At 44.5% G+C, this 14,231-nt stretch overlaps 1 protein-coding gene across 1 annotated transcript in view; it reads right to left on the reverse strand.

Moving 5' to 3' along the window:
• Nucleotides 1–9,338: 9,338 nt before the first annotated feature.
• The window catches only part of JADE1 (jade family PHD finger 1), a gene marked incomplete at its 5' end in the record, with an annotated part of 31,014 nt that continues 26,121 nt past the window's right edge, over nt 9,339–14,231 (reverse strand). Inside the window, 3 exons of the mRNA XM_010146099.1 lie at nt 9,339–10,240; nt 11,146–11,263; nt 12,513–13,043. Coding sequence (XP_010144401.1) covers nt 9,339–10,240; nt 11,146–11,263; nt 12,513–13,043 — 1,551 coding nt within the window. The remainder of the gene's footprint in view (nt 10,241–11,145; nt 11,264–12,512; nt 13,044–14,231) is intronic.

Consider the following 14,231-nt stretch of genomic DNA (forward strand, 5'->3'; position numbering starts at 1 on the left):
TAAAGATGGTTTGTCAGTTTCCCATATTTCCAAAGCCTTTTTACTAGCATAGTTAAATTTGAACATAAGCAGTCTCTACGTGGTAAGGAGTAGTGTTTGAATAGTTTTCTGGGGAGTTATTTTGAAAAGGTATGTATGAAAAGATACAACAGGAGTTGTATAAAACTTGTTTTGCTAATAAAACAGTTTACAAAAACTGAACTTTAAAAAAAACAGTTGTTCATTAGGGCTCCTCCACTGAGAATGCTTCATACCGATCACAGAGGACAAACTGCAGTGGCAGCGTTAAGTATTAACACACCATTTCGATCCTGCAATTTTAACCCATCTTTTATCCTTAGTTCATATTAAAACGTTCATATGTGGTAACACAGGCATAATCTACATAAAATTTTAACTCTTTCACATTGTTTAAATATCTGCCCTTGTACTCTCATTTCTAAAGCAGCCAGTCAAAAGATGCTGGACTGTTTGTTTTTACACCTGGGCTTGGTTAAGAGGGCTGGTAGAGAACAAGGGTGTGGAAACCGCCAGCCGGGTATACTCACAGCCTTCTGTTAATGGCCGTGTTGCAGCCTGGTAGTTCAAATGCTATGCTGCAGTTTTCAGTCAAACTTTATGAAATACCAAGTTTAAATTTTTTAAGTGTAGATTATTGTTGAGAACTAAATGCCATCATTAAAATATCAGAGGCTTTTTAAGATAGAGAGCGGAGGTTAAAGTTATCTCCTACCTTGCCTCCATTCCCCCAGAAAGAATAAAAGCATTAGCTTCCATTGCCGTGCGTGTAGTTTCAGTAACAGGCAGAGCAGGTTACTATGGGTAGTACCTACGGGTAGTACCTATGGGTAGTACCTACCTACTACCATAGTACCTATGGGTTAGGTATCGCCTTTCTGGGTGTTGTCGATGTGCTACATACGCATGAAGGTATTGCATTTCAGCACACTTTCAAAGGAAAGTAAGGTGAGAACAGATTTGAAAAATTCTTCTTCACAGCTATGTCTGAACCTCAGCATAGATGGTGAAACTGGCGTCAAGGATCTTGATCACATCATTTTTTATGATGGCTGTTGGTAGTGGAGTCAAAACTGGTGAAAGGTTCAAGCAGCCCATTTAGTTCTGCATCATTCTCTGACTAAAATGACCAAAGTTCAGAGATTTTTTTTCCATCTTTGGTCATACCTCTTAAAAAAAAAAAAGCCTCTGCAATGCCAGAAAGTACCTATGAAATTATAATCTGGTAACTATGTGTTAATCAGCATTTTTTTTTCTGATTAATAGAAGCGAGCTGAGTCAACAAAAACTTCGTAGCCAGGAGCTCATTTCTCAGCTGGAAATGGCAAATGAAAAGGCAACTGAGGTAAGATAACGACTGATAGAACAACAACTTCCGGTTACAAATCAATGCACGCACACTAGTATCTTAACAGAAACCTGTTTAGGTAACTTAAGTTGTGTTGCTGGCTTAGAAGAAATATTAAGGATTTTTGAAAGGAATAGTCACAAGTGGAAAACGGCCGTTTCTGCCAACTGACACGTTCAAGTGGCAGCAAGAGAAATGAACTTGAGCTCTTCTTGTAATTTGAGAGTGGAGGAGAGATCATCTTTCAAGGTTACTAATCCAGCAATTCCAGACAGGTCAGGAAATGTTTGTGCTGTCCCTCAGGCCTGTGTATGCATGGCGTTACCTCTGAGAAGGAGCAGGCGTGGTGTTAGGGATAGCGCAGCAAGGGCAGAGGGAGCACATTCTCAGCGTGCTGCGCGTGTGGGAGCACTTCGCTGTGTGCGCGTGTCTATAGGTACAGAGATAAAAGCATTATCCATTAAAGATGAAGGGCAGGGCTGTTTTGGAACGTGCACTGTTCAATAATTAATGGCCACTTTAGAAAATAGCTACCCTGCCAGCCTCGTAAATCTCAGATAACATCCAGGTCTAGCTGGGAGAAGCCCTTCTGTGCTGTTTTCTGTAGCGCTGTAGTATTTAGGGGAGAAAAATGGGGCTGATGGGAGAACAGATTTCTGTAAGTGAAGGATGGTTAAGAGAGACTTCATTTTTTCTTTTTTTGTGAGGAGGACAGAGATCTGAAGCGAGTCTATCATCTCGTTTATCTACTGTTTTCCTTCTCTGAGTAGCTATACTGAGAGAAAACATTTACACTGTCAGATTGTGTGAATTAATTACCTGGGTTAAAAAAATCAGTTTTTATGCATCTGATGGTGAAACGAGTAAAACCTCCTCCGCAGATTACTCTGATTGGAAGTCATATGATGTCATATTTAAGCTGGAAATCCTCTGTACTGTGTCAGCAATATGTCTTCAGTCGTATTGTAAGTGGCAAAGTTCCGTTTCTTCAGATCCTCTTGTTTTAAGCTTTTTCACTACAGTATGTAGGGATCACGTAAAAAGAACTGTGCATTTGTAATAAGATATTTCATTTACACAGGATGAAAAATTAATGATGGAATATCGAGAATACATCAATAGGCTTCAAAGGCGCCTGAGCCAGGCAGAGCAGAGGGCAGCTACAGCATCTCAGAAGGTACAAATTAATGAACATGTTATCTGAAGTTTTCAGAACCTCCTCGGGCTTGGCAGAGGTTAGTGCTGCCAGCTGTCAGTCACAGCTCCTTTGTAGCAACAACAACATCTGCTCTTCTGAATCTGGAGAAACAGGGTGTTTATCCTCTTGCAGCTCTCAGAAGACTGGATGTTTGTGTGTGCTTCCTCAGATCTGGAACAGCAACTCTTCGCTGTAGTCTGACTGAGGGTTGAGGGCTACTGTCTCACCTGACTGCACGGTGTATGCTCATGACTGACATTATACAGGTTACTTGTAAAATTAAACCCAATATAGGTGGGAGCTGGATATTAAGGATTCTAGACGTTACATTTTTACCATGTTTAGTTCAGGGACTATAACTCTTAGCTTAAGAAATAGTAGTAATTCAGTAAGAAACAAGAAAAATACAGGATAATGTTTGCACACGTTTAAAATGCTCGTATTCTGTGTCGGTATTAGGTGCACTCCTGCTACCTATCTTTATCTTGCGTTCTTTGGGATGGAAGTAAGCCAAAAGCAGTACCTGGCTAGAGAGTGCATTTACCCCCGAGTCCCTCTTACCAATGCACGTTCCCGCTCCTTCGTGACACCTTCCCTACTGAAGTTCTGCTGATACTTTGATTATGCAGAAACTATCTGCTCGGTTTTAATTACAGCTCAGCCTGGTAATGACACAGAAGAAAAAAGTTGCTTCCCTGAAGGATCTAGAAAATATTTAAACAAACACACCTATTGTTCCCTTACACCGTGTTGGAGTTCGGCAGATTGCTGGAGAGACGTCCGTGGATGGCAAGGCCTGTAAAACTGACTTAGATGAACATGTTTCTATCTATCTATTCAGGTAAGAAAGGGGGCAGATGAAGATCTCTGTATGCTCAGTGAAGACTGGAAGAAGACTGTAAAATGCTGTAATTAAAGTTCTTTCATGTAGCAGATGGAACCATCTGATACAGTGCTGTGGCTACTGGTCTGTTTTGATCTGAAAAACACCAGCTCCAACTAGGACAAGATTGCGTACAGGGAGCAGATAACGTTCTACGAAAATCACAAACAGCTTTGCTCGCATACAGACGATGCCTTTAGTTTTGTCTTTGTACTGGGAACATTTTGAAGCTCGTTTATGAATTGCAGTAAGACACTAATTACACCATGAATGTCAAATGGTTGCTGGTTTTACGGTAGGGATTAGAGCTGCAGAATGCCTCCAGTGCCGTCCAGGTTTAAGGATTGGGTTTGGCTTGGTCTGACGCCCCTGGGAAACAGTCAATAAATAAAATGCTGCTGTGGCTGTTCACACAGCCCGTTTCTAAGGACCGTATCTTTCCTCAGCTGTGTCTTTCCTCAATTAGTATTTTACCGTTGTCCTTTGCTTCCCTGTTGACCTGCTGTCATGGTTTGTACGTGTCTGGGTACTGCAGTTCTCTCTTACCTTCGTTTGCACGAAGCTGGTGAAGTCATCCAGTCATCCAGCTTTTATGCATTTTTAAACAGTGAGTGAATTCCACAGAAGCCAGTATGTGGGAGTCCTCGGGTACATGTTTTTCTTCGAAAGTTGAGAAACCCTGTATCATTCTAAAGTGAGAGCTTAACTCTGTTTTCTCCTTCACATATAGAGAGTTGATAGGTGTGGACTCATTGTGATGTGCTTCTGTCTTGGACTTACTTAACTGATGCAGTTTCTTGTCCTTCCTCTTAAATGTGACGAGTATAATTCTGGTTTATAACTTCTAATTCAGTTGACGGATAACGCTTACTCTTACCCAATGCCTGGTGAAAACTCTTGCGTTGGCCCAACAAACCCATGTGTCTGTCACGGTGGACTTTCACCACATCATAGGCATTTTAGAGCACAGACCTGGGTTCATCACCACGTGCAGTCTGTGCTGCCTCCCAGAAACCTGGCTATTCCCGTACAGCCTGCAAGATGGATGCAGCCTCAAGAAAAATCTCTGCTTACTGCGGAGGACTTGATCGTTTCCTGCAGCTGCACACACCTCTTCACTAGCGCTGTCATGGTTTGCTCTATGCCTGTACCCACTGCAGTCACTACTTCTGCTAACAAAGATTTTTCAAAGTAACACTGATACATTGTCCAGCAGCTCCAAACGTCTATTGTGGTGAGATTTTTCATCCATCAACCGTGTGTATGGTACAGGGGAGGTAAGTACCAAGCACCTTATTTTCATTTGCATAATGCACATCTGAGGTGATGACAGACCACCTGGAAGATTTTGTGTGAGCCATTAATCCCATTCACTCCTTAAAAAGAGGCTCTGGCTGTGCAGTGAAACCTGGCTGCAAATGGCAGGTAATTAGAAGGTTCTGAGCAACAGTATTATTTGTGTATTTGTTCCTTGAGGCACAGAAGGGCACCTGCTTGATTCCCTTTTAATTATGGGTATATTTGTTTCAACTTGTGGTGTAGTTCTTGTGCAGTGGTTATTTATTTGCCAGAAATTCGATTGCCATGATGACACCAGCGGCTAATAATGTACTGTGAAGTTAAGGGGCAGCAGAGGAATTACAACAGATGACAGGAAAGAAGAAGCTTCTCCTCCTGTCTGCCTAATCCTCTAAGCAGCTAAAATTCGACCAAATACAGCTGTCCGAACCACAAAAGGGAATGCAGTCGAGTTAAGCTTGTCACCCTACCACCACCTCCTTTCATTTCCATTCGGCACCCAGAGGAAGCTGCTCACGAGCTGAACTTGCAGGAGAAAGGCACTTGCTGAGGCCTTTAAAATGTGATGCTTGGTGGTTAGGTGAGTTTTGTGCTTTCCTCGTGCTACTGGATTGCTTCACGGAATTGAGCAGCAGCTTTTCTAGTCATCTGGCTTTGGTGCTGTACAGCTGTTGCTGTCAATTATTTCTTGTCACTCGTCCACTGAAAAGGTTGTGTGTCCCCTACCTTCCCTTCCAACCCCAACACCAGGTTTTGAGTGATTTAAACGTTCCCTAGTGTGATATTCCATTGAGTAAAACCTTGTTCATTTAGGCAGACTTTCAAGGTGAATAGCTGTGTCCGTCCAACAAGTGAGAGAACCTGTCTATGAAGCACGTATGAGTTTCATTTTTGGTTGTTCCAGGAGCCCCGGACCTTCTGGCACAGGCCAGACCTTGCAAGATCTGTCACTGCATACAAGAAACTTCTTCATGGTCTGCTGAAGTGGTGAGCAAGCTGCCCTCAGCTCTGACCCTCTTACTCGGGTAACCCCAGCAGTGCAGTGCCTGTCCGGAAAGCTGCTGTCAGCAAGATCATAGAGCAGCTGCAAGAACCTCTTTCAGACTTGTATTTGCACCTTGAAGAGCTTGTACTAGTAGCTCTTGGGAGGGCCATCCTTCCATCCTCAGTCTTTGAAAGATGTCTTGGAAGGGTGTCACTCACAGCTGCCCACACTGGCTGCATGTGATACAAGTACAGAGCTGAGGAAAATTATTTACCCATCATGACTGGTGTTCAAGATGTGTTGCCAGGCATACACCTCCACAGCTGCGTCCTGTTCTTGCTCTGCTCCAAGTCCATTCCATGTTTCTGCATCTTGAGTTGAGAGGAGACAGGAGGAAAGTACCTAGTGTGCCCTTCACGCCTTGTCTCCTGCAGCTCCTGCTGCAGCAGCAGATGTTCACTGTCAGCACTGCTGAGCTAGAGGCAGTGCCTGGTGTGAACGTAAGCTCAGCATTACTTCTGTGAAGAGCCACAGGTGAGAGACCTCATGTTCTTCTTCTGGGGGAACACAGATGAAGATTATCGGCTTTGGAATGGAAACTGCCTGAGGTAAGGAGCGTCTCTTTGAGGGTCTCAAGGAAAAAGGGGTACCGTTCCCTGTTGATGGGACAGGCCCAGCTGTCAGTAACAGACCCTAGGTTAGTGCTAAAAAAAAATTTAAAAACATCTTTCCTTTGCAGCCACAGTGTGTATTTCGATACCTGTAAGAATCCAAATTAAATGCTTATTTTAACCATGAAAGTTGTTCAGATGGTTGCAGCGAAGTGTTTATGTAAAAACCCAAACAAATTTAGCTACTGGAGATTCTAAAACGCTGCTGGCGAGGATACTGCAAAAATGTACAGCATTTATTCACATACAGACAAAAAGGCACAATTCTACTGAATAGTTTAACAAAAAATACAGCCGTCTTCAACTAGGTCTTTATAAATACTTCAGAAAAGGGAGAAAATAAATACAGGATTGGGCCGTGTCATATAAAATAGTCATCTCTACATATACTTTTTATTTCTATCTGTTCCTCTTCATGCACCTTTTTGACTTAATTTCAGCTGACTGGACACCAAAGCTAGGCACATAGTGAAAAATCTTCTGTACAAGGTTTTACAAATGTAATGACAATTGTCTCAAGTTTCTGAAATTGATTTATACACAACACGTATAACCCTTCATTTAGCTTTGTGTGAGATTATAACCTAACCAATGCCATTCCAGGCAACTTTACAGAAGTTCAACTAGCCTACGGTTTGACAGGATACACCACTCACGGTCAAAGAGCTCTTGGTCAGTCTGCACGAGGAAAGGTAATGCTTACAAAGAGAAATTCAGCAAAGGGGAGGAGCCCAATAACATCCAGGGGTGAGTTCGTATTGTCACTGCTGCACGGACAACACCTCTCCGGCTGAGCGCCAAGCATGGGAGACAACACTAACCTACGGAGCTGCTCGTACTGCCGACGTCTTACAGCTATTTTGGTTTTGGTTCAGCTTCAGTTGAAACATCAGAAAGCTTACTAACCCAAGCATCGGGGAGCAAAACAGGTAAGGCATTAATTCTGCACGACGTTCACATTCTTCATAGTGCAAATTAACCAGGTACCTCTGTCACACCGCTGTGAGGTTACGTGTTTACTTAGAATCAAAATTTAGATTATTCCATCTATGGCTTGACAACAATTCCCTACATGGTCATGAGCCTTTTTCTTGCAGAGAACAGCAGCGCCTGTCTGGAAAACATCGCTGTATGTCAAGCAGAACTTACCTACAGTTACCTTTTGTCTGGCTGCTGTTGCCTGTGCACATAAATACTTCTAACTCCCAGGCGTGACTGACTGCATACCTTCAGCTTCACCAGCGCCCTGTCTGACTTCCACCTCTGGAAGTCATGACGTTCGTTTACTTCTTGGGATCAGCAATGGTATTTTACACAAAATTCCTCCCTCAAGAGATTAAGACTTGTGAGTTTTAGAACAAATTACGGGTACGTTCTCTGAACTGGGTAAGCGATAACTTGCATAGCAAGGGAGGCTGTTAATAAGCTCACCACCACCACCCTTTTTTTCTTTTTTTTTTTTTTTTTTTTTTTTTTTTTTTTTTTTTTTTTTTTTTTTTTTTGATTGGATTCTCTGGAAGACTCAGTCATGGCAGAGCCCTACTGTGTTTTCAATGTTCCCTGGCTCCAGAGGCAAGGGTCTAACACTAGAAATACGTGGATGTGGTAGGAGCAGGCTGGGAGTAGAGAAGGGGCCAGGGGGGAACAAGAGGGATCTTTATGCCTGCCTTTCTGTACCATCACATTGGTGCTTTAACTTTCTCCAGAGCATACCTGACTTACAGCGATGCAGAATCCCCAAATTTGCAGGCTCCTGACACTCCGCCTGTGCACTCTACTCGGTACAAAACAGCATCCGAACGATCTGTTAATATTATTGCTCATAGCGTACTGCTTATTGCCATTTGCAATTATTAAAAAAGTACACAATCAGAATATGAGTTCCCTCTTCCATCAAATCTAGTCCAGAATAGAATGAAATACTTTTTTTCTCATTTGACAGTAAAGAGCTAATCACAATTTATTGCCTTTCCATTTTACTCTATCTAAAAAATATATATTCACGTCCATTTTAAAGCAACCCTTTAGTGTCGTAAGCCTGGCTTTCCCAATACATACCATTAGTGCAGGTGTGGTGGGCTTTCGGAAATCCTACCGACTAGTGCCTTTTCCATGAATTGTCGTCATACTGCGGTGGCAGGTGACTAAGCGCTGATGGGTTATTCCCTGGGAGCCGTAACCCACAGGCCTGCCCCCGGTCTCACAACTGAGCCACTCCAGAGGTTCCTCTGTGCTGAGTCTTCTCCAGCTACTGCACTGGAAGGCAGCTGCAGCCCTGACCTGTCCCTTCCTCCTCCTCCAGTCTAACACCGTGGTTCAATCTGGTCACCTTGTAGGTGTATCTACATGTAAACTCTGGAGCTTAGGGAAGGTGCTGAGCTGCCATCTATGCTCAAACTGAATGCAACAGAAAACATTCTGCAAAGAGAGGAGAAGGACCTACCACCCGCCAAGGACGGTGACCATTTGTAATGGGGTTTAGCAGTGCAGGGTGGTTCAACCACCATCTTCGATTCAGCACACGCTGGTTTTAGTTAGATGAAGAGCTTGTGCTTTTCCAGAAGGCAGGGGCAGGGAGTTAAATTTTACCAGTGCTTTCTAGCCAAAAGGGACAAACCTTCTCAAAGGTTTCTGCGAGTTATTTTAGTGTTCATCACGCTTTTAGCAGTGATGCCATTTCTCTGCTTACTCAGGAAAGTTGCAAATAAAGGAGATTCAGACTTCTCACAGAATTGAGGGGGGACCCAAATAAAACCACCACCTTAAGTGCATGTAAACATGTTTGTTTATACAGCTCGGGAATAACAGGTTATCAATTTGTCAGTCCGTAGCCATGTCTAAGAACTCTCCCCTCTCACACCAATAAATAATGTGGAGTTGGCTTGTAGGCAGTGACTCTACTGACCACGGTGCTGACACCGTGTCCCGGTGTCCAGTCAGGATGCCAGGATGCTCCTCCTAATAATGTCCGTCCTTCTGCTGATAGTGCTGTTTGGACTGAGCCTCTGCTGCCTGCATTTCTTTTCAGCCACTTCGGTCTCTGAGTCGCTCATTTCAGCATCAGGGATGTACCCATCATTCTCGCTGTCAGGCTTTAGCTTCCTTTTTGCCCTGTCCTTCGGCGAAACTCTGCCCATGCCCAGGTAGGGGTAGCTGGAGTTCTGGTGGCAGGCCTCCTCCGGGCTCTCACCCTGCTGTTGCCTCTCCCCCTTCTTTGGAATTCGAAATCCGCCCCAGTTTTTCACTGGGCTCGTGGGCGTTGTAGGCACTTTAACTACTGTCTGATTAGAGTTTACTTTGACAAGACCCCCATTGCATTTAGGCACTAAATCCCTCCGTGTGCCAGGTGCTGACCTACCACTGGAGTGGTTCACAGCCCTTTTATTTTCTGATTGCCTCTGAGAGAGTTCTGTGGGTCTCAGTGGTTTGTGGTTGTGTTTAGAAGTCTTTTCCTTTAGGTCTGCCTTCATGACCTCACACTGTGGACGATTGTCTCTTCTTTTCCTGTGCTCTGGTATAACTATGCCGTTTTTCTGCTGTGCTGATACAATCCGTGTTTCCGCAAAAGTCTTGTCGAAAGTTAGAAAGCCCCCTGGGGCTGCGCCACCTTCCCGGGGGCTGGGCTGCCTCGCCACGGATTTGGTGTCGTTCCCAGGGCTGTTTCTTACTCTGACTCTCTTATGTGGTTTCTTCAAAGAGCGGGTTAGAGATGTGCCCATTTGTTTCCTGAAGAACGCAGAATGCCATTTCAAATCCTCTATCTTGGGGGCGTTGGGGCCCAGAGATGGACTATTGAACAACACCGTGTTCTCCATTGAGGAGAAGGAGGAAGGCACACCTAAATGTGAACAAAGCGAGTTGAAGTCAAGCAATTCCACATCTGGGTAAACACCACTTTTCAGTGTACCTATTTCAACTCTGTTCCTCACGCCTAACGTGTTCTGCAGCATAAATGGGTACGGGGTTGCTTACCCAGCACCTTTAGGTCACAGTTACGTGACTGTGTCGGGGTTTCACAGCATACTGCTATGCGTAGTTTACTTTCCTGCAGCCGCACTGCACCTTACTACACCTGCAGCAAGTAGAAATCCTAGCACTGCTCTCTCCACTAAGACAGAGAAACTCCCCGGGGTGGGGGGGAAACAGCAACCAGCCAGTGGATCTGATTGATTCTGTCTAAACTACGGTTTGTTAGTTACTGAATACTTTAAGGATAATCTCGTTAATGCCGTAACTTTGAAGTTATTCACCTTTCTGAGAAAAATACCATCCGTGAGATTAGGCAGAAAAAAAGGTGTTTTAAAACCCAAGTGCTACCTTTTCAAAATTCAGTCCCTTAAACTGCCACCCGTGATGCGAGGCAGCACAGACTAAATACTAATGCAGCAGCACTAATAAACGACAGACTTAGTAGGTGCCATATGGCACCTGAATGCAAGTCATGGTCTCCCTGTCCTAAGGAGTCATTAAAGAATCGCACCAGAAAGGACCCGAAGCAGTGAGCCCTGCCGTGCCCCGTGGACAGGAACGCAGACTCACCAGTTTCTATAGCAATGTGCTCACCAGTAGAACCACACAGAATCACTTTTTTTTCTTCCTGCCTGCTGCTGCCTGGACTATTCAGGCTTTTAATGAGAATAAACGAGGTCCTGTTTGTCCTTCAGAACTCATCATTAGCCTCTGACAGACCTTGCAACACTTGTGCCTGTGGTCTCACGTGAGAGAGGTGATGCTGTGGCATACCTGAAACTCGTTCTTGTTCCAGCTGCTTTGCGTAGATATTAAATATCTGCTCTTGAACTTTGCAAACAGATCTCTTGATCTTCTCCCTTCGGGTCACCATGTAAGTGAGATTACGCACCTAGAAGACACCGAGTATGAGAGTTTTACAGGAATTGTGTTTCTATAACGTTGTCCATCTGTACTCTGAATTAGTTCAGTTTAAGTACCATGCACCATTTAAACAAGTTAGTAATATATTTAAATTTAACCTCCTTCAACACACTTCCTAGAAAACGAATCTTTAATATATTTGACAGATGATTCCATCAGAGTTGGGAGAGCCACAGCACCGCAGTAACTTCTATGAACACCTGAATTATATGTGTGTATATACACACACACACACAGAAAATCCAGAGAAATGCTGGAAACGCATGGCCTGCTGCCCCTTCTGATACAGTCCACGGCCCTCCGGTCTTTGTCTTCTCTGATCCAAGCTCCACAGCAGATGCATCAAGTACCTGTTTTATTAGGTGAACTGGATGACACGATTTCAAAATCTGCTTCTAGGTGGATGACACAGTCACTAATGTCATTCATAACCAAGTCCAACCAACCTTATCTTGAAGAGGAGAACAAACTGTGGGCACCATTTCTTTGTTTATCCAAGTTATCTTGGATGCACAATCAGTGGGAACCACATAGTAGTACACTATTAAAAATATTACTAGAATGATGTATCCTGTTTTGATACCACGCTTAAAAATGGGAAGGATACCTACAGAATAATGTAACGTTCAAAGAACATACTGACAAACTCAACTCGTTTAGCTTATCAAAGAGAAGATTAAAAGAAATCTTGAGCACGTGGAGCGGAAACACAAGGTACTAGGTAGCAGCTATCTTACCGAGCTAGACAAGGGTCATAGGCTGGAAGCTGAGACCAGAAAAAAAACTTTAAAAAAACCTACAATTAATGAGAAAAGTAATGAGCCATCAGAATCCTTTACAAAGGAGGCAGTGGCTGCATGAGCACCTGCTGCCCTGATGTAAAGAGCAGCCACTGTTCTGGGATGTAGTTTCCCCATAGGTTAAGGAGGCTGAGGTAGGACCTCCTGAGCCGGGTTCCATCTGTGGCGTACGTGAGCTGCATGGATGTGAAAAACTAAAATAATTTCAGTACTCCTGGCTCTAACATACCTCAAACTTGACTAGTTAACCCAAAAAAAACCCCAAAGGAAGGAATCCAGGTCACTACAGATCAGCGGTACCAAGATGCAGCATGGAAGGCCTGCACGCCACTGTGTTAACGGGGAGCGTAGCTTGGACACTGGGCTAACAAAGGCCAGCGCACCGTGCCCAAGCGCAGGCAGTGCAACATGGCTTACCCGCTCCAGATCCTGCCGGAGGTGCGTGAAGAGCTGCAATCTTCTGAACAGAACATCCTGTTCCCGCTTCGCCAGATTGTCCTCTTCATCCTTCTTTGGGGTAATCAAAGGCTTATTGAAGTTGGCTTTTCTCTTCAACTTCCAGTACTGGTAAAGGAATCCCACCAGCTCCTCGGGCAGCCGCAGCACTTTAGCCACTTCCACAGCCTCAACAAACGTGTAGAACTCATCCTCCAGCTGCTGGAGCTTCTGCTTGCGGAGGCTGACCCTGTGGGCCTCCTCCTGGTTTTGATCCATGCTGTGGAAGGGGTCAATGTGGGCAGGCAGAGAGTTGTCCTGAATCCCGTTCCCATTCTCCTGGCCAGGGCTTTCATTGAAGGTCTCATCATCTCCTTTCTTGGTGGAGCTGTGTTTCGGACAGTACGACTTAAATTTCACCTCGTCGTTCTCTGCCAGTATGGTCTTCATCTCCAAGCCACGGTCAAATGCACAGGTGACGTGAAAGGCTGTTCTGCAGTTCTTCACTGAACACTACAAAATGGAATTCAAATTAATCAAACAGCAATTTAAGAAGCCTCACAGCCTAAAGCGACCTGGGCAGCCAGGACTGCTTTGGAAGAGCAACCCCGCCACTGCACTCTGCTTCTGCTTTGTTGTGCTCTTTTCATGAGGTTGGCGATTTAGTGCTTTCAGGCTGGGACCTATCAAGCAGCCCAGCCAGACAGGAGTGGTTGGCTCCCTAGCCCAATCACGCTGCTCAATCACCAGCAAATCCGCACGAGGACAGTTCTTACCACCTCCGGAGCCCCTCATGCCAGGCAGCGGTACACAAAGGAGAACGTTCCCCCTTTGACTGCACTGGCATGAGGCAGGCGAGAACACATTGGTGGCTCCAGACCAGTCTGGTACTTTTAATTAAAAGTCCTTCCCAGCACCTGGACCGGTGCTACCCAAAGGGCCTTCACCAAGGGGAGGGGGTTTTCCGGTTATCCCCATTTTGTAATATCAAATATTAATTCACTGTCAATCACTACTTCACTGACCACAGCCTTCACTTCACCTGGGGGATGAAGAGAACGGGAAATCGAGGTTTTTATCATCTTCCATCCTTCCCAGTGAGGCAGCTGTCATGGAGCGATGGGCACTAGTTCAGCTGATTTAGCACTTCATTTCCATTACATGTAACTCTCTTGCAAAATGCTGTCAAAGCTAGTGCCAGCCACAAACTGAAACATATTTTTATATATATATGTACGTATACACACATACGCACCTTTGTATCAACTCACACCTCTGGTCCCTTGAAAAGAATTTGAAGTGGAAATTAACATTAGTGCTCCTAACTAGGAGGAACCAGAAGGAAGCATGCCCCAAGTCCTCTAACCTTTCAGAGAAATGCATGGCACCGGGAGGTTCATACAGCACTCTGTCAAGAGGCCAAGTACCTTTTTCTCTGGGTCTTCCTGCTCAGGTTGACTCAGCAGCCAGATGGCACGTAAAGGTACAACAGAGTTTAAACAGAAGTTTCAAATGAACATTCTTTAATAAAATCAACATACAAAAGGAATTAAATACCGAAGCATCTCTTGCCCTTCCCTCTCTTCCTAACGAACAGTACAGAAGGGTACTTCAGCCACGGTTTCCAAGATGCTGTCGTTAAGCATAATCAGTTTTGAGTGTGGCTCATGTTTTCCTGGGAGAAGAGGAGAAAGCCTGCCT

Source organism: Buceros rhinoceros, unplaced genomic scaffold (assembly GCF_000710305.1).
Source record: "Buceros rhinoceros silvestris isolate BGI_N320 unplaced genomic scaffold, ASM71030v1 scaffold6912, whole genome shotgun sequence".
Taxonomy (NCBI): Eukaryota; Metazoa; Chordata; class Aves; order Bucerotiformes; family Bucerotidae; genus Buceros; species Buceros rhinoceros.